Source organism: Herpailurus yagouaroundi, unplaced genomic scaffold (assembly GCF_014898765.1).
Source record: "Herpailurus yagouaroundi ecotype Mexico unplaced genomic scaffold, PumYag 216, whole genome shotgun sequence".
NCBI classification, from domain to species: domain Eukaryota; kingdom Metazoa; phylum Chordata; class Mammalia; order Carnivora; family Felidae; genus Herpailurus; species Herpailurus yagouaroundi.
In genome coordinates, this window is record NW_024412447.1 from 15,102,228 (window position 1) to 15,128,442 (window position 26,215).

At 39.8% G+C, this 26,215-nt stretch overlaps 1 protein-coding gene across 3 annotated transcripts in view; it reads right to left on the minus strand.

Moving 5' to 3' along the window:
- The window catches only part of LOC121017776 (S-adenosyl-L-methionine-dependent tRNA 4-demethylwyosine synthase TYW1), a 213,982-nt gene that overhangs the window by 14,374 nt on the left and 173,393 nt on the right, over nt 1–26,215 (minus strand). For 2 of the 3 annotated variants that reach the window (XM_040456209.1, XM_040456208.1), the window contains exons 14-15: nt 20,341–20,451; nt 10,732–10,899 (exon numbers count right to left, since the gene is read on the minus strand). In XM_040456209.1, the coding sequence (XP_040312143.1) occupies nt 10,732–10,899; nt 20,341–20,451 (279 nt within the window). The remainder of the gene's footprint in view (nt 1–10,731; nt 10,900–20,340; nt 20,452–26,215) is intronic. The other variant, XM_040456210.1, reaches the window with a different exon arrangement.

Sequence of the window (26,215 nt, forward strand, 5' to 3'; positions counted from 1 at the left end):
TCCAGAAAATAGAGGCAGAGAAAACACTTCTTAACTCATTCTAAGAGACCAGCATTGCCCTAATACCACAATGAGACAAAGACTTTACAAAAAAGGAAAACTACAAAACAGTAACTGTGATGAACATATACGTAAAAAAATCAATGAAATATTAGTAAGTCAAATCCAACAATGTATAAAAAAATTATACACCACAACCAATAATACCAATAAAGCCATGGATTTATTCCAGGTATGGCAAGGCTGGTTCAACATTTGAAAATCAATTAATGTAATACATCATGTCAACAAGCTAAAGAAGAGAAATGAAACTAATCATATCATTAATTGCAGAGAAAGTATTTGACAAAAATCCAAACCAATTTATGATTAAAAACTCTCAGCAAACTAGAAATAGAGGGAAATGTCTTCAACCTGATACATAGTTACCAAAAACCTACAGTAAACATCATATTTAAGTGAGAGGCCAGTTGCTTTCCCACTAAAATCAGAATCTAAGCAAGAATGTCCCCTTTTACCATTTCTATTCAACATCATATAGAAGCACTAGCCAATACAATAAGATTGAAAATGGAAATAAAAGATATACAGATTGGGAAGAAAGAGATGCATAGATGATGTGATTAGTAATCGATGTAAAAAAAACAAAGAATTAACATTAACAAAACACCCTCCTAACTAATAAGTGATTACGGCATGACTGCGCTATATGAGGTAATACATAAAAACTAGCTGCTTTCTCATATACCAACAATGAACAAGTGGAATTTGAAATTAAAAACACAGTACCATGCTCATTAGCATCAAAAAATGAAACACTTGGGGCACCTGGGTGGTTCAGTTGGCTGGGCTTCCGACTTCAGCTCAGGTCATGATCTTGCGGTTTGTGAGTTTCAGCCCCACGTCAGGCTCTGTGTTGACGGCTCGGAGCCTGGAGCCTGGAGCCTGCTTCAGATTCTGTGTCTCCCTCTCTCTCTGCCCCTCCCCTATTCATGCTCTGTCTCTGTCTCAAAAGTAGATAAAACATTTAAAAAAAAATTTTAAAAACATGGAACACTTATGTATAAATCTAATGAAATATGTACAGGATCTATATGCAGGAAATAAAACCTGAAAAAAGTCATGGGAGATCTAAATAAGAGACATTTCATGTTCATGGATTGGAAGACTGAATATTGTCAATTTTTCCTAGCTTAATCTGTAGATTCAACTCGCTCCCAAACAAAACCCTAGTAGGCTAGTTTATAGGTATTAACAAATGGATTCTAAAGTTTTTATGGAAAGGCAAAAGACCTAGAATAGCCAACCCAAGAAGCCAGTTGGCATGTTGGAGGACTGACATCACCCAATTTCAAGACTTAAAATAAAGCTAACAGAAGTCACGATTGCACAGCATTGGTGAAAGAATGGACATATAGATCGATGTAACAATATACAGGCCAGAAATAGACACACACAAACATAGTCTACTGATCTTTGAAAAAGGAGGAAGGGCAATTAAATGGAGAAAGAATAATCTTTCCAACAAATGGTACTTCAACAACTTGACATCTGCATACAAAACAAACAACAAAATGTTGATATAAATCTCACAGTTTTCGAGACAGATCTTAGACCCAAACATAAAATATAAAACTATAAAATTTCTAGAAGATAACATAGGATGAAATCCAGCATCACCCATGAAAGAAAAAGTTGATAAGCCAGATTTTATTAATTAAAAATGTTTGCTCTGAGAAAGGCACGGTTAAGAGAATGAAAAGTCACAGACCGGAAGAAAATATTTGCAAAACCCATCTGGTAAATGCAAAGTATCGAAAATATGTAAAGAATTCTTAAAACTCAACAATAAGAAAATAACCAACCCAACTAAAACATGAGGAAAAGATCTGAACAGACACCTCACTAAAGAAAATGTATGGATTGCAAATAACCCTACTTAAAGATGTTCATCTTTTTATGACATCACAAGTCATGTGTTTTTCAAACCTATACAACTTTATAGCACAAATACTGACCCTTAAAGTATGAAAATTAAAAAAAAATCATTTAGGAGGTCAGGGGGTCCCAGAAAGAGGTGCAGACCGTGTGTGAGAATCTAACTCTGCTACGAATGTATGAAATAACTTCACTGAAGTGGAGAAAGAGGAAAAGGCGCTGACCTAAGTAATTCTGGAAACGAGTGGAGCCTCTAAGACTAGAGGCAAAAGGAACTACAAACAAGCACTGTATTCTTGGCTTAAACGTTCTGATACTGCTACACATGTACGTTGGAACTGAACAATTAAGTAAACAGATGACGGCTCTTAGGAGCTAGGTTTCTCACTGTTAGAGCAGGAGTTTTCAAATTAGTAAGGAGAGGAGCCTACAGTGAGTTATGTTAGCAATGGATTAGAGTTTGAGACATCAGTATGTTTAGCTTCATCTAGATACAAATGGTTACAGGTGGAAGTATTTACAGACATGTGTATGTATGAAGGCTAGAATATATATACAATGTCTTTGCTCTGTTACACCTTTTAGAGAGCCTAAAAGAAGAAACAACACCCTAGTCAACAACAAGCACACCTTCACCCAGATCTTGGTTTCTAACACCATTCTTCAATAAAAGGAACCAGGGCTCCTGAAGAAATGACTGATTCTAGGACTAGAGCAAGAAAAATACAAGATGAGCTTGGAGTATCTTGTAGTGCCAGAAAGTAAGAAGTGCTCAAAACAAAAACAAATAAAACCTCCGACCCTGAAGGGGGGTATGTTAAAAGAGCAAAAGAGGCAACTGGAAGAGATCGTAGCGGCCAGAGCTAGAACAAGTTGAGCAACAAAGCAAATAGAGTACAACTGGATTATAACCCAAAGTATAAACTGAATACTATAAATCCATACTGTTATTAAAAAATGATTGAATACATTAATAAATGGGAAGAAGAGACAAACCTATTTATGTAGATATCTCACTCTCAAGGATGTGGAGCCTAACTCGCACTCCTTACATATGAGCTATAGATAGTGACTTCTTTCCAAAGAGTAATGTACAGAAACGGGGAGGGGAAGAGTAAATTAACAGTGGAGAAAGCTGACAAACACTACCTCGACTTGCTGACCAAGGTCAACATCACTAGTTGGAAATCTAAATAAACTATGGACTTCAGCTAACAATGTAGCAATTTTGGTTCATTAATTGTAACCTATATACTATACCAATGAAAGACGTTAATAACAGGGAAACTCTAGGGTACAGAGGAAATCTTTATACTATCTTATCAAGTTTGCTGTAAATCCCAATCTGTAGGTACTAAGGCATAAAGTCTACTTTAAAAAAAAAAAAAAGGAAGAAATTACATTTTAAAACAATGATCTGTGGATTTCTGGAAGCTGTACATGTGATCTACTACTTGGTTTCCACTGGCGGTGATCCGCTATAATAGGACATCACCAACATGCAGGGAGGAAGGACTTCAGTGTTTCTGAACTAAAACCATCAGCAGAGTGTATTGGGTTCATCATGGTCTCATTAGTTTGCAAACTGACAGGTCCAAGGTTACATCTGAGCTGCTAATGGAAAACACAGAGGCAGAAGGGGGACTGTATCTCCTTGTCCCAGCTGCTTCGTCCAAAGCACACAGGCAGGTCCACCTTCCTCGAGTAGACCGTTTCCAGTGGGCAGCTGTACTTCTCTTTGTCCCTCAAGCTCAGCTTTAGAACCAAAACATGCTGACTTAACTTGAGTTTGTTTGTCTTTCCTTGGTTCAAAGTCAAAGAAACTCACTGAACTTTCTACTCCCACTCACTAAAGAAACCGCCTCTTATCAAGAGCAGAAACACCTTTATCAAGAGTCTAAACAACACCTCTAAATGACAGAACTGTTCAGACAGCTGGGTGGCTCAGTCAGTTGAGCAGCTGACTTTTTTTTTTTTTTAATGTTTATTTATTTTTGAGAGAGAGAGAGAAGGACAGAATGAGTGAGGGGAGGGGCAAAAGATATGAAGCGGGCTCTGTGGCAATAGCAGAAAGCCCAATGTGGGGCTCAAACTCACAAACCAAAAGATCATGACAGGAGCTGAGGCTGGAGACTCAACCGACTGAGCCACCCAGGTGCCCAAAGCAGCGGACTTGATTTTGGCTCAGGCCATGATCTGATTTTGGCTAAGGTCATGATCTCATGATTCGTCCCACATTGGCTCCCTGCAGAGAGCGATTCTTGGGATTCTCTCCTCTCTCTCTGTGCCTCCTTCCACTCGCGCACTCTCTTTCAAAATAAATAAATGGACTGTTAAAAAAAACAACAAAAAACTGTTCTACAGAGATTAAAAAAAAAATAATAACCCACTAACATCTATGAAATGCTTTGTATGTGGAATAGCATATGGCAATAACAAGAGCATTTGTACTGTATTCTGGGTATGGATAGGGTAATGCAGATTATAATGGATTCTCCAGAGGCTGTTTGATGCTGTGAAAATTTTACAAGTTAATGCATAATCTTTAAAGGTCACCTAAATGTAAATATTCAACCAATGCTTGGAATCTCTCTAGAATTTTTTTTTTTCTTTTAAAGAATTCACCTTACATCTTGGGTTATGTGGTATCCTGGATCAGAGAATTCAAAATTTTTGAAATGGATAAAGAAAGAAATGCCACAATGGAGGGATTTTCCATGCTGTACTTTATGGCAATGTTCTTTTTTCTGCTAGCCAACTTTACTAGAATCAGAAAAGTACAATCTAGTAGATAGGAGAGACTTTCCAAAAGCATGGATTGGCATCAGATTCCGGCTACAGAAAAACAGAAGAAATGGTGAATAGGAAAACAACTGGATTTAACAAGTAGCAGGTCACTGATGACCTATAAAATAGCAAACTCAGTTGAGTATTTATTTGTTGAATAAAGGAATGAATGAATGAATAAATAATAAGGAAGAAGGTAGAGATACAGCAAAATGAGCAAGGACGATTCAGCAACTGCTCTCGGAAGGTACAACTGTGAAAAAGGGAAGGAGACGAAAGTGAAGAGGCTGTTAGTTCACTAAACAAACACCAAGAATCTACTATGCATCGGCTCCTCTAGGAAGTGCTAGAGATGACAGTCGTTGTGTTCCAGGAACCCACAACTCCTTAGGAAGGCAGCCTTACCTATGTGCATATAGATCTGAGAGAAGTGACCCCCAAGGAGGTTTGTTTTACAGTTTTAAGGAGAATTCAGCAGGTGAACTGAGATGGGGCAGGGTGGTGAATGCACTTCTGGCAGAAGAGGTAGGTATCTTGGGCAAACACAGAGGAAAGAATCATGGCAGTATCTTGTAAAGGGGTAGGGCAGGGGGCGGCCTGAAATAAAGCCAAAAAGGCCCTAATTGTGAAAGCCATCATGATTCAAATAAAATATCTAGGGTTTTCTTTTGCATGCACTGTGAGATAAAAACATGGCAGGGAAACAATGAGCTTGGGGGTGGCAGGATAAACAATGAGGTTGTTAAATGGCCAATACCCACTCTGTTATTTATGAACTCAATGATTTGTTTTATGGATTTGTCTACTCTTTAGGTTTTGTTTTGTCTTCTTCTGTTTCTTTCCTCTGTTTGGTTTTTGGTTATATCTCTGTTTTTAGTACCCTTAAAAAGGCATCCATCTGTAAACTGCTAGCCTACTTCTTAAATGGGACCTGATAGGCTCTGATTAGGATCAGGCAAAGATGTTCTCACAGAAGTTTCAGGAAAATCTCTCCAGTAACACTGCAGGGGCAGCCCTGTAACCATACTGGGTGACACTTAATAAACATAAATAAAACATAATAAAACATAATAAACATAAATAAAGAAAATCGGTTTATGTGGAAATAATCTACTGATGACACAGTGTGCGAAGTGGACTGGCATGCTGGTCACTGAGGAGATACTATACCAAAAACCGTAAATGTCAAAACTGTGTGGTCATAGACTTCTGGTGCTAGACAAAATGGAGGAAATGCACGTCTTCGTATTTCTCCCACTGTACAGCTAAAATCCCTCAATAGTATATGTAAAGCAAACGTAAGAAGGCTTTGAAGGTAGAGGTAAGAAGGCAGACTGGCTAGGGACCTCGGACCCAAGGAACAACACAGTGATACATTCCCTGGGTTTCATTTTTGGCTCTTCTATCCTTCTGGGTGCGGAAGCCCAGAAGCCTGGTTGAAGCCTGCAATCCAGAAACACCAGCGGGCATAAACAATAAAAAAAACAATCTTACAGCGCCAAAAAAATCTGCTTTTCTTGGCCAAAGGACCAGGAAAAGAGCAGCCTAGCAAGACACAAAACTTTTAGATAATAACCAACCTAGGCCACGAGAAAAATGCCTCATTCTCCCCCCAGTCGGTCAGCACCGAGTGGGGACCCCAGACTTCTACATTTGCCCAGCCATGGTGAGCCATAACCTCCCTCCTCACTGCTGGGGAGCTGTCAGAGAAGGTGGAGCGGAGGATCCAGCAACCCCAACCCCTCTCTGTGGTCTCAGTGGAGACCCTGCAGGGAGCACTGACCTCCGCCTGTGGCAGCAAGGTGCCTCTCCCCACCCACGTCAGAGTGGGGACAGAGGAAGCTTAGCAGAGAGCCAAGACTTTTGCCACTGCCTAGGGGCAAGGAGGCCATGTCCATTCCATACCATCCCTGGGGAGCAGTGATGAGGTGGTCCTCCTTTCCTAAATCAGAATGGTATCAGAGGCTATTGAGGAGAAAGCCTGAACTTACACCCCCAAATCAGCCACAACAAAGCTCCCCTCCCTCAACAGGTCAATGAAGGCTGAGTGGTGAGCCTGAATGTCTCAGTAATAAGGCGACACCCACCCACAATACACCTAGGATGAAAGCGAGTTCTGCATTTAATGCCTGACCACTCTCCTCTCTCCTTTTATACCCTTTGTTTCAGACCCTCACCATTTTACCTCTGACTGTTGGGACTATTACAGCAGTTTACAAAAAAAATTTTTTGTAATGTTTATTTATTTTTGAGAGAGAGAGAAAGAGTGTGAGCAGAGGAGGGGCAGAGAGAGAGGGGGAGACACAGAATCTGAAGCAGGCTCCAGGCTCTGTCAGCAGGGCTTGAACTCAGGAACGGCAAGATCATGACCTGAGCCAAAGTCAGACGCTTAATCGACTGAGCCACCCAGGCACCCACTATTATAGCAGTTTTTAACTGAACTGGTTTCTCTTAAAGTCTTGCACTTCATCCCCTGAAATACTGCCAAAGAAATTTTTTTGAAACTCAAATCTGATTGTGTCACTTCTATTTAAAACCCTTCAGTGCCTGCCCATGCTGTACAAAAAAACAGCACAATTAGGATGTAATTCAGTACCATCAATGCTCTTGTCCCTGGTGAATCACCCCCCTTCCATTCCCTTCAATCCTTCTCTTGACCTCCGGCCACACCAAACTATTTATTCTCCCAATGTGCCAGGCCTCTGCACTTCTCTGTGGACCTTTTCTTAGGCTGTTTTCTGCTTAAATGTCGTTTCTACCTGGGCTGTTACTGAACATCCAGTCAAACAGCAACTCCTCTGTGAAGCCTTTCCTGATGGTACCATATATTCCCAACTATGCCTCCTTGGGCTCAATTCTACTCTTCCATCTTGCTCTGATAAAACTTTGGGGTATGTGTTTGTTTTGATAGTTACCTCTTTTTCTGTTAGACCATTCTGAAAGGCAGGGACTATTTTTTTTTTTAACTCATCTTTGTATTCTTTGTACCCAGCATAGTGCCTGACACATCCTGGGTACACAACAAACATGAAATAATGAAGGTCAATCTCAGACTGTCTCCTTATGTTGGCTTGTACCTTGTAGGCTTTGTCTCTTATTGCATTTATCATACTAAAATTTCAGTTGTCTGGTCCCTTCTGAGAACTTCCTGTGCATATGGGCAGGATCATAAAAAGAAACCAGAAGGATGAAAATGGCAGATTATCTGAAAACAAGCAACAGACCAACAGCTGACTTTATCAATGGAATTTAAAAGACAAGAGATTACATTGTGTTGAAAGACAACAAATGTCAACCTAGAATTTTATACCCAGCTAAAATATACATTTCCAGACAAACAAGAGCAGAATTTTCCATCAGCAGATGCCCACTAAAATAAATTTTTAAGAAAGTATTTTTTGGGCAGAAAGAACACAATCCTGTATGGAGAGTCAAAAATGAAGAAAGGAAGAGTGCAAAACAGTGTTAAAGATGCAGGTAAATCTAAATGAACAGTGACTACATACAGCAGTAACAATATTCTCCTTACACACATTTATAATTCATGGACAGAACAATAATAGCATGTGAGTTGGGAAGGGAAAAATGGAGGTTAATAAGGTATTCTAAGGTCCTTGCATTGCAGTTAGAGGGTAAAAGTATTCTTTCACATTATACTTTGATTAGTCAAGGATCATAAAGTCACTTCTAGTACAACCACTAAAAAAAAAGAAAACAGTAAATAATTCCAAAGTAACACCTACCGTGTCTGAGAAAATAAAGGAAGTGCAGAGAGAGAGGGAAGAGCAATTTAAAAAGCATCTGGAGAGGTAGCCAGCCTGACCATGCAGGGCCCTAGGGTCACATTAAGGACTTTGATTTTCATGCTAAAAGCAACGGGAGGTCACTGAGGCATCTCAATGGAGTTAGAAAGAACTCTGCCACCAGAGTCAGGATTATTTCCAGAGCACTGCCTCTTTAATCAAATATTTTTTTTTAATGTTATTTATTTATTTTGAGAGAGGGAGAGCGCATGCATGCGTGAGTGTGCGTGCATCAGTGGGGGAGGGGCAGAGACAGAGAGGGAGGCTGAGGATCCCAAGCTGGCTCCGTGCTGCCAGCACAAAGCCTGACACAGGGCTCAATCCCACAAGCCGTGAGATCATGACTTGAGCCAAAATCAAGAGTCAGATGCTCAACCTACTGAGCCACCCAGGCGACCCTCAAATAATTTTTTTAAAGGCACTATCTTACCTGAAAAGGTTAACAGTGAATGAAAAACTAGAAAATAAAATTAGGTTTTTGGCTTTAATTTTTAAGATTTGTTTTGTAAGTTAATTAGCTTTGTAGCTATCATTAACATTTCAAATACCAGGTGGCCTTTATTTCTTTGTTCCCTAATGTCCCAGAACATATTCTTCTGTCTAAACATCTGACAGACCACAAGTCAGCCTCATACAATCTAACTGCAACCAAAGCATGAGAGCCTTTTAACCTCATGATTATTGAGACTACAGGATGTGATATTTTAATTGAGCAAATCTCATATTATTAAATGTCATTAACTTGAGAAGCTGTTCAGGAAGTCACTTAGGTTTTTGGGGAGAATATACTGAGTCTTTCATGTTCAAATTGACCCTGACTTTATTTGCATAAAAAGAACTTATGTAAGAAAAGGTAGCCCACCCTTAACCTTTATTATCATCTTGGTATTAATCTATCTTTATTGTGATATAATCCACAGATCATAATATTCAGCCTTTAAAGTATACAATTGAGTGACTTTTGGATTAGTCTCAAAGATGGGCAACCAACACCACACTATAATTCTAGAGTATTTCATCATCCCCCAAAGAAATCCCATACCTATTAGCAGTCACTTCCTAGTCTGCTCTTCTCCCAGCACCTGGCAACCACCAACCTACTTTCCATCTCTATGGATTTATCTAGTCTGGATATTTCATACAATCATACAATATGTGCCCTGTTGTGTCTGGGTTTTTTTTTTTTTCTCCACCTAGAATAATGTTTTCAGGGTTCATCCATGTCGACTTTTGTTTTGAAGATTATTTATTTTGAGAGAGAGAAAGTGTGAGTGGGGGAGGGCAGAGAGAGAGGGAGAGAGAGAGAATCCCAAGCAGGCTCCACATTAACAGTACACAGCCTGGTGCAGGTCTGGAACCCATAAGCCGTGAGATCATGACCTGAGCTAAAGTCAGATATTTAACTGGCTGAGCCCCTTAGGCGCCCCATGTCCACTTAAAAAAAAAAAAAAAAAAAAAGTATTAATGGAGAATTTGAACAGAAAACTAGGCAGAGTAGTATAACAAACCTCTACGTGCTCATCATCTAGCCACGACAACAGTCATCTTATCCACACACCCACGTAATTTCACCTCATGTTATTTTAAATCAAACCCAGATGCCACATTATTTCTGTACAAATACTTCTGTAAGGACACGTTGTGATAGCTACTCCAACAATGGCCTTCTGATTAGCAGATTTTCCTTCTTATTTTAATGGCCTACCTTTACCAAGAGCTGAATTTTTCCTTTGCTGGACATTCTTAAGAAATATGCGAGATCTGGGTACTTATTCTGTCTAGTAAAAGTGCTAAAAGGGAAAAATGGAAACCAAAACTCCAGGAAAATTTCTCCAGAGGCTGAGATTCAAAGTGGTATAAAATTTGATAAATACTTCAATATTTCTTCTGGAAGTCATATGGGGGTTGTCCACTATTTCAGCTTTCTCTTGTCATTCTGAGGAAGGATTAGAGGTTATGACAAGGGTGTTTTTTGCTTTTCTTTTTCAGCATGCACCAACTGCAAACCAGGAGGCCCTTCAAGTGCCTAGCTGAGGGCTAAGAACTAAACAAGAGTACGTGAGCCCAATGGACAGACTGGAGGGCCTTCTTAACGTCTATTTCAGGAAAGGTAGCAAACAAGCAGATATCCACTATAATAGAGACAGGAGAAAATAAAGAGAAGAAAGAAGAAGAAAAGAAGGCATAGTTGAGCTATTCTTACCCTTGTGTGAGCTATCAGGAGGCAGTTGGAATGTTCATGTTCACAAGCAATTTCATAGTTGGGGATGAGAGCCACCAACTCGCGGACAAAGTGTACCACCTCCTCGTGCCAGGGCACGTTGGCCATGGTGAGACTGCTTGCTGAACTCTCTCCACAGTAGGTGACACCCTGGGGAAGCAAGACAACAGAGACAATTACGGACCTAATTTAAATGAAATCAACTAAGAGTTTCAGAGCCAGAAAGGCTTCTAGAGGGAATCTACCCCATCCCACCCAATCCAATCCAATTCAATCCAAAAGTGAAGAAAGTACCAGTGAATTAGAGATGATAAAATCTGCTTAGGAGCTCCCAGGTGGATGGCCTTCCCACCCTGTGACTGAGGGTGCTTGGGTACTGTGCTCAGTGCTGTCACAATCCATGCTGTCTAGGCACAACAATGTATTTGAACCAACAACGTATCTTTTCATTCAGATTTCTTGGTACACTGTAAGAGGTTAATGCTCAAGGGATTATAAATCTCATACACTAATAATGGAGGCATGTGGCACAAAAATTCACCGAACAGTTTATTCACTGGGAAAATAAGATGAGCCCCCATTTCCCAATACAACTTAGGTTTGATAAAGGTTGATAAGATTCTTCTGCAAAGGGCCAGCTAGGGATCCCTTTGAAAGTATTCTTTAAGGAGATTACTTTCTGTACATGGGTATGTATAAACACAGAATTGTGCCAAACAGGAAATACATTTGTGGCTATACATGCATACCTTTCACACACTTACATGCATATACATGCATCTCGCCTCTACAGAAATTTCTGAGTTGTACAAATGTGGTAAGGTAAATTGGCTTCTAATGCTTTAGAACACTACCTGACAGCCCATGCTTATAGGACCCCAAAGTTTCATAATTAAGTTCTCTATTTGGTTAAGTTACATAATGATAAATTTTCTGATAATAAGGGATATCTTAATTTTGCAGGCTCTTTAAATACTCCAGAATTAAACTTTCTGGACAAGTGTTTTGAATATTCTAGACATGCTGCTACTAAGGAGGGAATAACTAAAATAAAAAGACATGCACTCACACACTCTGTCTTACTCACACAGACGCAGACAGACAGACACACACACAAAGACACACACATACAGAGTAGAGGGGATGGGATACCACTGAATGAAAAACCCATGGATGAGCAAACACTCAGGGCTGGGAACCGGCTGAAGACTCAGATGAACTCTGCAAAATGATCTACTCCAGATGACTACTCAAAAAGATTCCCGTTATGCTAAACCGTGACCTTTGCTGAACATAAACTAGAGGCAACCCAGCTCAGTTGTAACAATCAAGAGCATCATCTCTATCAGCCCAGTGATTTTAGAAAATTCATTAAACCAAGTTTGAGTTTAGGTGATTAAAAAAAAAAGCAAGTACTACAACAGTTCTGAAAATCTTTAGGAATGGCTGAAAAATTGTGCTAAACTTACCGGAATGTATACCAAACATGAAAACAATTTATTGATAGGTCAAATTAGTCATAAAAATGAACTTTACTTCAACTTAAGTACTTTTTATGATACTGTGAATTATATGAAAAAGCATGTACATAGTAGCTAATTCAAAGGAACTTATTTTTCATATTAAAAAAAAATTTTTTAATGTTTATTTTTGAGAGAGAGAGAGAGAGAGTATGAGCAGGAGAGGGGCAGGGAGGAAGGGAGGGAGGGAGGGAGGGAGGGAGGGAGGGAGGGAGAGAGAGAGAGAGAGAGAGAGAGAGAGAGAGAGAAGGATATGCAGAATCGGAAGCAGGATCCAGGCTCTGAGCTGCCAGCACAGAGCCCGATGTGGGGCTCGAACCCATGAACCGTGAGATCATGACCTGAGCTGAAGTTGGATGCTTATCCAGCTGAGCCACCCAGGTGCCCCTATTTTTTAGATAAGATCTTACATCTATGACAATAGCTCTGGAAAATATTATTTCTTATTCACCAATAATAAATCATGAACCATCAAGGACAGATTTGGTTTGGGAAGGAAATGAGAGAATGAGCGCCATGGTTCATTACTAGGTCTTCACATAATATTTCCCCATACACTCACATGATGCTTCATAGTTAACTAAGTTCTTCACATAAAAGTTCTCATTTTAGCCAGGCAAAGTCCTCTGGGGTAGGCAGTATGGGCAACTTTCTGAGCCTCTGTGACATGAATGGGCTCTGTGAATTACTCTGTGGAGTCACCTTTGGGAACCCCTGAGCCCTCCCTCAGTTGGGCTCCTGATGTCCCCCTCCTCTGGTGCTCCCCTCTCTGCTCTGGCTACTTCATTCTGCACTCCGGTCTAATGGCTGACTTGCCCTGACTTTATTCCTGATCACACTTTACCTAAACTATCTAAAAGTGCTTCCTTTTCTATGACATCACAGTTGTCTGCCACCTTCTCATCCCGCCACCATCCTGCCCCCACCCCACCTATCACCAGCACCAAGTTTTGCCGTCACAACTTTGAAAAAAGAATGAACTCAAGAAAACAGATGCGTACCGTGTGGCAACTGGAAAACACTCACTTTGTAATCTCCAGGTTGAGGAGTGGCAAGCAGACCCAAAGAAAGTTCCTCAAGAATAAAACCACTTATGCACCCCTGGATTTGTAGTGAAAAGCATAACCCATGCCATTACATTGGTGCCTTTTGGATGGATCACTCTGCTGTAGGACATGGAAGCCATAAGGTCCTATATTGGGTGCGTGGACACTTTACCTGGGGATTCAAGGTCTGTGGGAAGAGTAGTATTTTGGCAGTTTGATTGATATTCTAATTAAACTGAACGTCAAAAGACTCCTATTGTTTTTGTTTCCTATAGTCTAAAGAGAAATGTTGTTGTCTTCATGATTTTACTTTTTGCACAATATACCCAAAACGTGTCACTCCATCCTAAAAATGCTTCAACAACTCTTCCCAGACACACACACACAGGAAAACAAAAAACAGCCCAACCTTCTCAGCATGGCACATGGGGCCTTCTTTTTTTTTTTTAAGTTTATTTATGTATTTATTTTCAGAGAGAGACAGAGAGAGAGAAGAGAGAGAATCCCAAGCAGGTTCTGCACTGTCAGCACGGAGCCCAACGCAGGGCTAGAGTCCACAAAACGGTGAGATCATGACTTGAGCCAAAACCAAGAGTTGGATGCTCAACTGACTGAGCCACTCACGAGGCCTTCTTAAGTGGACTGCCCTCCTCAGCATCCAGTCTTTACTTGGCTAAATTTCCCACCATCTCTTTAATCTCTGTTCAAGAACCCCTACCCAACCTGATCCCAAGCTCATCATATCTGGTACATAGCTTGTACCAACTGGTATAATTACATGTGTAAATTCTAAGCTTGTACAGGCAGGGGCTGTGCTCTGTTCTTCTCTGTACCCCCAACCAGTCTATGCTGAATGACCTAAAGATCAAGTCACATATTTTACATGACATTAAACTCCAGAACTCTTTTCTGATATAATATAAAATTTCATTCACATTAATCTGGATTTTTCTACTCTTTTCTCCCCTCTACTCTTTAATGCTTGATGACAAAGCAACTGAGGAATACCAGTCAGGGACTGCTACATGAATAACCGCTAATATTCCTTATCTTTGTGTAGAGAAAGACAGTGAGGTCAGGCTAAGGCATTTGTTTTGCAAAAGGCACACAAGGATTGAGCTCTGTAGACAGCTACAGTGCCAACAGCATAAAAGAGGTTTAAATCATCTGACAACAAATAATTACTAAGCACTTACTATTATTCTCAAGGTGCAATGCAAGGCAGGGAATATAAAGACAGTATTTCATTTACAAATGGATTGTGCTATGAAAGTTTTTCAATAAGGCAGATGTTTAGAATATGATACACATTTTCACAAACAAGCAAGCAAATAATGATCACTAAGGTTCTAGGGCTAGCAAATGAAGGCCTATTTAAGCCTAATGAAACTAAAATATATGTTCATTTACAGGGAATCAAACAGAAAAATAGTTTATGAGACTAGCAATGAAAGAAAAGTGGGAACCAATAAAATAAAGAAATAGCTTCTATTGATTTAGTTTAAATAAATGTGCTTAATGAGAAGTGATCTAAACATTTACTGAATCCGGGCATACATTATCCCACTGAATTCTCAAAACAAACCTATTAAAATGATACTGTTATTCTAATTCTAATATGGAGGAAATTTAGATGCAGAGAAGATCTACATCAGTACTTTTTCGGAGTGTATCAAAGCTGTGCTCTTCCCCATTCCCCATGAGGCTCGAGAGTGCAGATTAGGAGAGACCCCTGTGCGTGCACACTTACACACGCCTGGAAAACACAAGACATGAACAGTACTTGTTTGCTTCTGCAGGGAACCCAGGCATGTCACTAGCCTAGGGTCAATTTGTATTATCAATTTCCTAGCTTCAAGGCATTTATTTATGTGGCCATGAGGTACTATTCAAATTTTAATGCCAGGCCCTGGGAGACTCCCCCCCACCTTTTTTTAAATCAAGAGCATAGGTGAAAGACAAGCTTCCAAGGGCCATTCTGTGCCAGTGGGTAAATTCTGTCCTAATTTGTGCTTTCATTGAAGGCAAAAGGGCCTCGTGTTCCATCCTTTAAACCCAAGTCTCATCTCTATCAGAGCTACAAAGTACCACCAGGGTGGTCTCTCTTTTTTGAGTCCTAAAGGAACTCCCTTACAGACCTGACAGACGGCCATGCTGTCAAAAGTATGTTTATTATAACACAGTTACTTCTAAGTGTTTGTTTTTAGAGGAAGCTGAGGTTACTTAGCCTACCATATCGCTAGTTCTCATCAAATGTTTTTCAGAGAGGGTTTTTACTATTATTACTTTATTAAATGTTATTATTTTAAGTAATCTCTAACCCCAGTGTGGGGCTCAAACTCATGACCTGGAGATCAAGAGTTACCAACTGAGCCAGCCACATGTCCTCGTTACCATTACTTTTAAAACTCCTCCAATTTAGAAAATTTTTAACTTTTTTTAATTTTAGAGACAGCGAGAGTGAGAGAGAAAGAACAGGCAAGTGCTCCCTTTGGCAGCACATATACTAAAATTAGAACATGCGTGGGCACTTGGTGTGGGGGGAGGGGTGAAGGGAGGAAGAGCGAGAGCGAGAGCGAGAACGAAACCCAAGCAGGCTCCACTCGGCGTGGAGCTGGACGCGGGGCTGGATCCTACAATTCTGGGATCATCAAGAGTCAGACACTCAACCGACTGAGCCACCTAAGCGCCCCCCTACCCCCACATAATTTAAATTTAATTAATTAGACAACAACAACAAAAATGCCTTTTCAGACTTAAATAGTTTAACTCTATTGAACAGGAAAGGCTGCCTTCTCCTTTACTGATTTTGTTTCAATCAGTGGGATTACAAAAATGATGCCACTCACTCTAATAATTTGCAGGGCATGGAAACATGAAAAATAGAATTACTAAGCCTTTCCCTGCCCTTCTTCCAAATTACAACACTGTGAACAGTCTGATATAATCCTTCCGTACTTTTCTTATATAAATATATCCAAACATATACTGCTAAAAAATATATGGGGCGCCTGGGTGGCGCAGTCGGTTAAGCGTCCGGCTTCAGCCAGGTCACGATCTCGCGGTCCGTGAGTTCGAGCCCCGCGTCAGGCTCTGGGCGGATGGCTCGGAGCCTGGAGCCTGTTTCCGATTCTGTGTCTCCCTCTCTCTCTGCCCCTCTCCTGCTCATGCTCTGTCTCTCTCTGTCCCAAAAATAAATAAAAACGTTGAAAGAAAAAAAAAATTAAAAAAAAATATATAATCAGGGGCACCTGGGTGGCTTAGCTGGTTAAGCATCTAGCTCTTGATATCAGTTCAGGTCATGATCTCATGGTTTGTGGGTTTGAGCCCTGAGTCAGAGCTCACAGCACAGGGCCTGCTTAAGATTCTCTCTCCCTCTTTCCCTGCCCCTTCCCCCACTCATCTCTCTCTCAAAATAAATAAGTAAACTTTTAAAAAATATATAATCAAATAATAAACATTATTCTATGACTTGTTCTGTTTCTAAAGTATACTATATTGTGCAAACATCCCTTTTCTACTTCAGTTTAAAAGGAAGATACTTCAGGGGCGCCTGGGTGGCTCAGTCGGTTGAGCGACTGACTTTGGCTCAGGTCATGATCTCACGGTCCGTGAGTTCGAGCCCCGTGTTGGGCTCTGTGCTGACAGCTCAGAGCCTGGAGCCTGCTTCTGATTCTGTGTCTCCCTCTCTCTCTGCCCCTCCCCCACTCATGCTCTGTTTCTCTATCAGAAATAAATAAACATTAAAAAAAATTTTTTTTAAAGGAAGATACTTCATTACCCTACAGGACAAATGAGAGCTGAATTTAACAAAGCAATGAGATCCAGCCCTCAATGGCACAGGTACACTTAACAGAGGCCATTTCTATCTCAAACCTTCTATAAGAAACAAGCTGATCATCACCATGCTTTCCCTTGGTACGACTGTTACCTGTTACGTTATATTTTATCATTCATGTAAGACAGTTAAAATTGTGATTACATTACATATTTCTTCAAGAAACTTTTAAATAAAATCTCTCCAAGTGGCTTATTTTACTTCTGTAGACTTGGCCTTGTTCAATAAGACCATCCATTTCCCAAACAGCATGTCCATATCAAATTTTCTATCTCTGGTGCTTTGATGAGGCCTAGCACATAGAAAGAGCTGAAAGATATCTGTTGAATGAAGGGGTAAAACAGTAAAATGGAAATCTCATGTGAAAGAAACCATGTCATTATAACATCTCAGGTATAGACAGAGGGTATTACGTTAATAGTCTGTCAAACTAAAAAAATACCCATCGGAGGATTATACTGTTTACAAAGTAGCTACCCTTCTTTTAAAAATAATACCGGGTGATTCTTTTCAGATTGTAAAATATGTCATACATTATAGAAAACATGACTGCAAAGAAGGAAAGGAGAAAGGGAGGAGCGGAGGGAGGCAGAAAAAAGGTGACCGTATGATCCAGAAACTTGCTTTATAATGGAAGTTTTACTCCAACATCACTGGAGACAGCATTCTTTAATAGCTAAATCATAAATTAAAACACCATTAATCCCTGACATTGGCAAGGTTTGCTTAAGCCAACAAATATACTGCAGATGTAGTTTGCATCTCTGCATCATTAGAGTTCTTGCCAAGAGTAGCCTTTTAAAATTAAGAGCAATTTCAAAAGAAAAGAGTGTCTTTGGCCTGACCAGGGATAAAATGCTGAACACTCAGACAGCAATATTTTATCTCTTCCCACCTCCCTGCTGCTCTAGGCTATAGTACCACAGAAAGCTGAACAGACAGCTGTAAAAATGAACTATCCTCTGAAATGACAGAGTGAAATGACATACACTGAAGAGTCAGGTTTTCAGAGACAGGGCGGAATTTTCTGGTCACGTTTTCTCATTCTGTGGATTCTTAGTTGTCCAGAAAAGCCATTTGCCTTGTAACAGTCCACAGCTCTAACTACCATGGCACACTGATGCCTTCCAAATGATTACTGCCAGCCCTGTCTTATCCCCAGAACTCCAGGCTTATATAACCTCTGGCCTATTTGAACCTATATGTGGATACTTAAAAGGTCTCTGAAATGATTAAGGCCAACAAGAACTCGTGAAATTACTCCCCAAACTTGCCTGCCTCCTCCGCTGGTCTTTCCCGCTTCAGTAAACTGTTCCACATCCGCACGATTGCTTAAGCCAAAATCCAGGTGTTGTTCTTGATTTTGTTTGTTCTTTCACTCCCTGTGTCTTGTCTGGCAACACGCTGTATTGGTTCCACTTCCACGATTTATCCCAAATGCACCCACTCCTCTCCAATCATATTGCCAATGACCTTCCCCCCCAAGCCATAACGTCTCGTTTATAACCACTCTCACTCTGAGCTCTGTAATCCGCCCATGACAGCAGCAGGGTAATGTTTTAAAATCATAAACCAGACTATTCAAAAAGCTTACCATTAAATTTAGTATAAAATCCAGTTCTTTTCTTGCTTGAAAGTTCTAACAAAATTTGGCCCCATCCCACCTCTGTGATTCATCTTGTGTCTCTGCCAACTCCAACTGCCCTCCTGATCTCACACGGGGAGCCCAACTTGAATACTTACTTGTGCCATCTGCCCAAAATGCTCTGATCCCCTGGTGACTGCACTGCTTCTTACTATTTAGGGATCAGTTGTAGAAGAGTCATCTCCTCCATTAGATTTCATAGGCGGAAGAAAAGACTTCTGCCTATGAAATCTAAAACAGCCAATCACAATGTCTACCAAAACAATTATCTGCCCTTTGGCACATCAATCCACTTATAGGAATCCATCATCCCAAAGAAATACTGCCAAAAAACGGGCCAGGGACAACCAGGCACTACCACCTCCTACTGTAAGTATACAATACCGCCAACTAAATAATCTTAAAATGCAAACACACACACATCTGATCAATCTTCTCTTGATCTAACTACCAATCTACAGGAAATACAGGGGGCAAAGGAACAAGCAATCAGCAAAATCTAAAATATAGACAGAGGGAACTAGCCAAGATAAATGACACATTTTCTTCAACAAACTTACTGGTGTGGGGGCAGGGGGAGCAGAGTAGAGAGAGAACACATGAAAGAGGAACTAACAGATTAAAAGAAATTTAAAAAAGAAAGAATCCAATTACAGTTAATGATCCTTATTTGGATCTAGATTCACAAATACTATTTTAATAAGAAATAGTTGGTCAAGTCTGAAACCTTCTATTTCCAATACTTAAGAGACTATTGTTAAAACTGTTCAATTATGAGAACAGTATTCTGAATAAGTGTATATAGTGAGTGTATATCTTTTAGAGACATATACAGTTATAGATGAGCCATATAACATTGGGTTTGCTTCAAAATAATAGGATATGGCAGAGAAAATGGGTAGAGGTAGAACTGAAACAAGACTGGTCATGAGTTGGTAATTTTTGAAGCTGGGTGACCAATCTCTCTACTTCTATGTATGTTTGAAATTCTCCATAATAAAAGTTTATTTTACTTTTTTAATTTTTATTTTATTTTATTTTTTTACTTTTTTTAATTAAAAAAAAATTTTTATGTTTATTTTTGAGAGAGTGCGAGCGGGGAGGGGCAGAGAGAGAGGGAGACACGGAATCCAAAGCAGGCTCCAGTCTCTGAGCTGTCAGCACAGAGCCCGATGCAGGGCTTGAACCCAAGAACCATGAGATCATGACCTGAGCCCAAGTCAACCCTAAAAGTTTATTTTAAAGCCAACCAATTCCTCACTGTAACACTATTTTATTTCTCAGCATACTAATGTTACTGTGTAGTTTTTAATTATTTTGCACTGACTGCCTCCCTCTCAATAAATATAAGCTTTATAAGAGCAAAAGCTCCATCTTTACTGTTATTATCCCCATTGCCTAGAATGGTGCCACGTTCTTGATTAATATTTCTGAATGAATAAATAACACATCTGGGACCTCATATAGAGTTTTATAAGGTACTAACTTCACCACAACAAAGCACCATAGGAAGTGGGATGACATTGGCCAGCAGGAGCTCACCTTCACTTCGATGAAGTCAGGATTCCCCAGGGACACCAGCTCGGCATAGGCCTGGAGTTCGTCTACATTCCACGCTTTCACTAGAGTCAGCCTGTACACGGTACGCTGTTGCTGAAACAAAGGAAAAGCCAACTTCGTTTTTATGTTGGTGGAAGTCACACCGTGGAAGGCTTTCAAATTTCTTCAATCCCCTAGAGACCCAGGTAATGTGAAATTCAGCCAGAACTTTTTTTAAAAATTTTTTAAAAATGTTTTATTTATTTTTAAGATAGAGACAGAGCACGAGCAGGGTAGGGGCAGAGAGAGAGAGAAACACACACAGAATTCGAAGCAGGCTCCAGGCCCTGAGCTGTCAGCACAGAGCCCGACGCAGGGCTCGAACTCACCAACTGTGAGATCATGAAGTCGGACGCTTAGCCAACTGAGCCACCCAGGCGCCCCCAGCCAGACCTTCTATAAGCCAAAGTTATATTTTGTAGAAAGACGAAAAAAAAATGAAAACAATATAATAAGATTCCCATAAGCCTTTTAAGGGCACAGATATTGGCGTGTATCTTTTCTCACTCATAATCTCTACCACTACATTAGGCACCCAAATGTTTCTTGAAAATGACACACTGAATTAGATTTAGTAAGGAATAGTAAATTGACCAAATAGTTTAAGACTGTTGAAAATTAATTCAAATAACCTTCAGGCTTTCAGGTACCAATCACTCAAGTGTTTATGACAAGAATTTCTAATTACTCTTCTCTTCTTTCCTGCTTTCTTAACATTTTAATGATCTCCTGTTGGCAGAAAAGGCACATTTATGAACTGTCAGTATTGTCACCTGTTTACCACTTAACCAAAAGAGGTAGTGGTTTTCTGAAAAGCAATTAGACAACAGACATCAAAGGCTTTAACAAGTTTATGCCCTCTGACTTTGTAGCTCTCTCCCTTCCAGGACCCGAGACAATTTTTCAAACGTTCAAAGCGTTATTGAAACATCTCAGGACAGTATGAAAAAGAGGTTAAAATCTTTTTTTTTTTTTAACGTTTATTTATTTTTGAGACAGAGAGAGACAGAGCACGAACGGGGGAGGGTCAGAGAGAAAGGGAGACACAGAATCGGAAGCAGGCTCCAGGCTCTGAGCCATCAGCACAGAGCCCGACGTGGGGCTCAAACTCACGGACCGTGAGATCATGACCTAAGCCGAAAGTGGGACGCTTAACCAACTGAGCCACCCAGGTGCCCCAAAAGAGGTTAAAACCTAAAGCAAGACTGGGGAGCGGGACCTAGGACTTGCCTATAACCAGTAGTATATGGCGGAGGTGGGGTCTATGTGCATAGGCACGCAGGGCCACACCCATCTGGAGCAAGTTCCCGGATAATATCCATGCTGCTACGACGCACAGCATGTTTTAAGCAGTGAGGCTCTAAATACTTGAGAGAAAAAGTGAGGCGAGAGAGGAACAAAATGATACCAACCTCTCTACCTTTGCCTATGTTTGAAGATTTCCATAATTAGTGAAAGAGAAGAAACACTCGAGATCTTCGATGAACAAAAGGAAAAGATCTCCGCTGAACAGTATTTGGCAGCCATACCAGAAAATGTACTCAAAAATTACTTTAAAACACAGTATATAATGCATGAAAAGACAGAGATCTTCCAGATTCCCTTTACGTATAAAGCCAGAATTCACTTAACAAAAACGGGTAGAGAACAGCAGACCAATCTCACTTGTACTTATAGATACAAAAATCTTATAGAAACTTTAGCAAATACAATTCAGCAGTATGTTGAAAATTCTAGGAATGCAAAGATGATTCGATATGTGGTTATATATTAATATAATTCATCACAGAGTTCAACACAGAAAAGTACACGCAAGCATCTTCACAGACACACAAAGGTATCTGGTATAATTTAAAAGCCATCCTTAACTTGAAAACAAAACAGAGTAATCAAATCGAAAACCATTTGGCAAACTACACAATTAAAAAACACAACCTTAACATAAAATGGTCAATGTCATTCTCAGTGGCTTATGAAAAATACAGGCACTCCCATTTAGTCAGACTCACAGAAGAATGTCCACTCTGTTATTTTTATGAACACTTCCCTGAAAGTTAAAATCCAAGCAATAAAGCAAGGGAGCAAGAATTGCTGGACACTACACAAAAAATAATTACTTGCAAATGATGTAACTGGCTTCTTGGAAACCTAAGAAAATCAACTAAAAAGTTGTATTAAGGAAAAGTATAAAAATGAACTGCCTTCTTAGCATGGATCAGTGGAATGAATATGGGCGCTGGGGCCGGACCAAAGCCCAGGCCACACACTTCGCTATTTTCATCTCCCTGTTCTCAGTTTCTACCCTGTGAAAAATGGGGGTCCTACACAGCATTAAAAGCTTCAACCCGTGTAGAACTTAGAACCCCAAGAAGTACGAGCTACTATATGCCAGCAGCAACCAATTATGAAATACAAGGCAAGGAAAATTCCACTTACAACTATAAAATACATCTATAAAATATCTAGTGATTAGTTTATGAAATAACACGGACACTGAAGAAAACGAACTTTTCTGAAAGACCTAAACAAAAACTCACTACATGGACAGGCATGATAGATTTATAATATAATGTTAACTCCAATGGGAGTTTATAATTCCTTTGGACAAATAAACTGGCAATGATACCAACAATAACAAGAAAAGAAGTTAGCAGTTACTCAGCACTGACTACATGCCAGCTGTTATTGTAAGTGCTTAACATTGGAGCGAAGAGTCCAGTATCTGTCTACTCTTTACAACAAATCTTACAAAATAGGTTTGATTATTATCTTCACATCACAGTTGTGAAATCGAGGCCTCGAGCTGTTAGATAAATGTCCCAAAGTCACACAGCTGGAAAGCGGCAAAGCTGGCATGTGAACCCAAGGGGCATGGCCCTCTCTGCTTTGCTAAACCTTTTCAAATTGTGAAACAAAACATACAAAGAGAAACGTATATAAGACACATCTGTATAGCAAAAGGGGTTAACACAAAGAACATACCCATCACCCAGTCGCTATCCGCTCCCTCTGTCCCGAAGATACCCAATACCATTATTCTTTTGTGTCTTGCTTCTGTCATCCAACATTTTCAGAAAATCCATCCGTGTTGCTGCACGTTGACATTTGCTCATTTTCCTTGTTAGCCAGTACTCCATCATTTGAATATACAACAATTCATTCGACCATTCCCCCAACGATAGACATCTGGATCATCTCCACTTTTTAGCTGTTCTAAAACAGTGCTGTTGTATTTTTATCACACTAGAGTTTAATTTTGCCTGTTTCAGGAAATTGTATAAAATGCTATTATGACTTATACTCAATTAGGTCTGGCTTCTTTCACTGAATTTGATGTTTGTGAGATTAAACATACTGCTGTGTATCTATTATGTGAATATACTACTAGTGGAAGTTTTGGTTCTTTTCCAGTTTGGGTCCTACCAAAATAGTGTCTGTTGCCCTCCGTGTTATTATACTTCACTCTTGAGATGCACAAGAGCATGTATTTTTCTTGGATGCACCTACGTGTGGAAATGCTGGGTCACAGGAGGTGTGTATTCATGCAGTTTCAGCATATACTGTCAAACTGGTTTCCAAAGTGATTTTACAAAACTTTCACCTGCAGTGTCTCAGGGTTCCAGCTCTTTCTCTTCCTTAACCACACTTGGAGTTTTCAGTCTTTAAATTTTGCCACTCTTGCATTGTCTATTTTGTATTTGCCTGACTACTAAAGAAGTTGATTATGTTTCTGGCCATTTGGATGCTGGCTATTGGGAAGTACTTGTTCAAGTGTTTTAAATATTTCTGTATTGGGCTGTCTTCTTCCTACTGACTGTTTTTTGTTTTGTTTTGTTTTTTTCAAATGCTTTATATATCCTGGCTATAAGAGAGCTGTTATAAAGGCCTTGGAAACATTTCCATTCACTTTATGGCTTTCCTTTTCACTTTCTTCATATCTTTTGATTAGCAGAAATAGCTAATTTTCATACCTTTTTATCTATAGCATACTTATATCAAATTGTTACAAAGAGAAACATTATGGGGTTACTGGAAAAGGAATGTTAGTGGATTTGATTAGTTCATTTCAAATTATCAACTTTGCATTCTGGGTTTTGCTGTGACTATGGGGAGCTTGTTCAATGGAATCATTTCAGAGATTTTATTTAAAGTCTGTTTAAAATTAGTTAAAGCAGTTCCTAAGGTCTACAGAAGAACAAAAGGGTGGTACACTCTAGTTAGATTAGATTAAAACAAAAACTGGGTGCAGATGTTTCTTGAAAGGTGAAGGCTGGAATTTCCTCTGCAAAGGAAATACTTACCAGTGCTATTTTATCTTCTGTTAAAAAAGAAAAAAAGGTTGGAGTGTCAACTGTATTCATTTCATTTGAATTAAACTTATTTTTTTCAGTTTGGAGATTTAGTAATTTTAATTTGCATAGGTTCTGGAATGGTTATTACTGCAGAATTTTCTGAATGTGGCATGTTATCTCATGGGACAGTTATATAAAAATAGGATGAATATAAAAATAGGATGAAGGTATTGACTTCAGACAAACAGTTTACCTACTTGCTGTTCAATGTATAGTGTTATTTGTAAAATGTCACAGTGTGACTTGTCAAAAATGTCAAGAAGTTGGCATCTTATAATTTCATATATTTTCTGTTTGAGAGTCTAAGATCCCCCAACCTGCCCCAGTGGTCTGCACACAGTAACAGAATTTTGAAAGTAATATCACATCAAATGTGGTTGGTACCTAGCAAGAGACCTAGATGTTCACCTCGAAATTTTCGATCAGATCTTTGCGACAGATTTTAAATTTGGGTTTTAACTTGTGTTGTTTCTTAGAGGGAAGTAATAGATGAACTGAAAATACATGGGGTGAAAACTAAGGTCAAAATACCTAAGGTAAATGTTAAATGCTTATCAAGGGGAACCGAGGCAGAAAAAGATTTTAAGTGCAAAGTAGAAAAGGCCCGAGTAGTCAGGAAGGCCAGGAGAAAGGAGGAAAAAGAACCACAGAGTAACAATTAAGCTACGGCTCTTGGCTCTGGAATCGGCGGTGTGCGTTCAGGCATGCACCCTCTGCCTCTGTAAAATGGGGAGAGCACCAGTACCAGTATCTTGTAGTATGGTTGTAAAGTCAAAAGAACTAAAACAACGGTCTTAGAACATGGCCTGGCACAAAGAAAGGTATGAATAAATTTCGGCTACCATCACCACCACCACCAGCAGCTCCACAGATTCATCACAGGTACCAACCAATAGTCACCAGGTCCCTCTCTATGCTGGGCCTAATTTTAGGTGCTAGAGATACAGCAGCGAACAAAGCCAAGTGCCAACTGTTGTGTCATTTACATTCTAGTCTGACAAATAAACAAAACCAGAGTCAGAAAAAAATTAGTGACCATAGTAATGCCAAAAGAGGAGAGGAGCTGGGAAACCAGCAGAGGTTACGACTCCACCACTGATGCCTTTTGCACCGTCTTCTCAATTTATAAAAACCAAACTGAATACTGACCAAATTGTATGTTTGTCAAAAACTAATTCTAAATGGCTTAAAGCCAAAAAACAACTTAAAATTGAAACAGTCCCTCACTGGGGTGCCTGGGTGGCTCAGCTGGTTAAGCATCCGACTCTTGATTTTGGCTCAGGTCATGATCTTGCAGTTCGTGAGACTGAGCCCCGTGTCGGGCTCTGCACTGAAGCCTGCTTGGGATTCTTTCTCTCTGCCCTGCTCATGCCCTCTCTCTCTCTCTCTCTCTCTCTCTCAAAAATTAAACTTTTAAACACACACACACACACACACACACACACACAAAATCCCTCACTGATGAC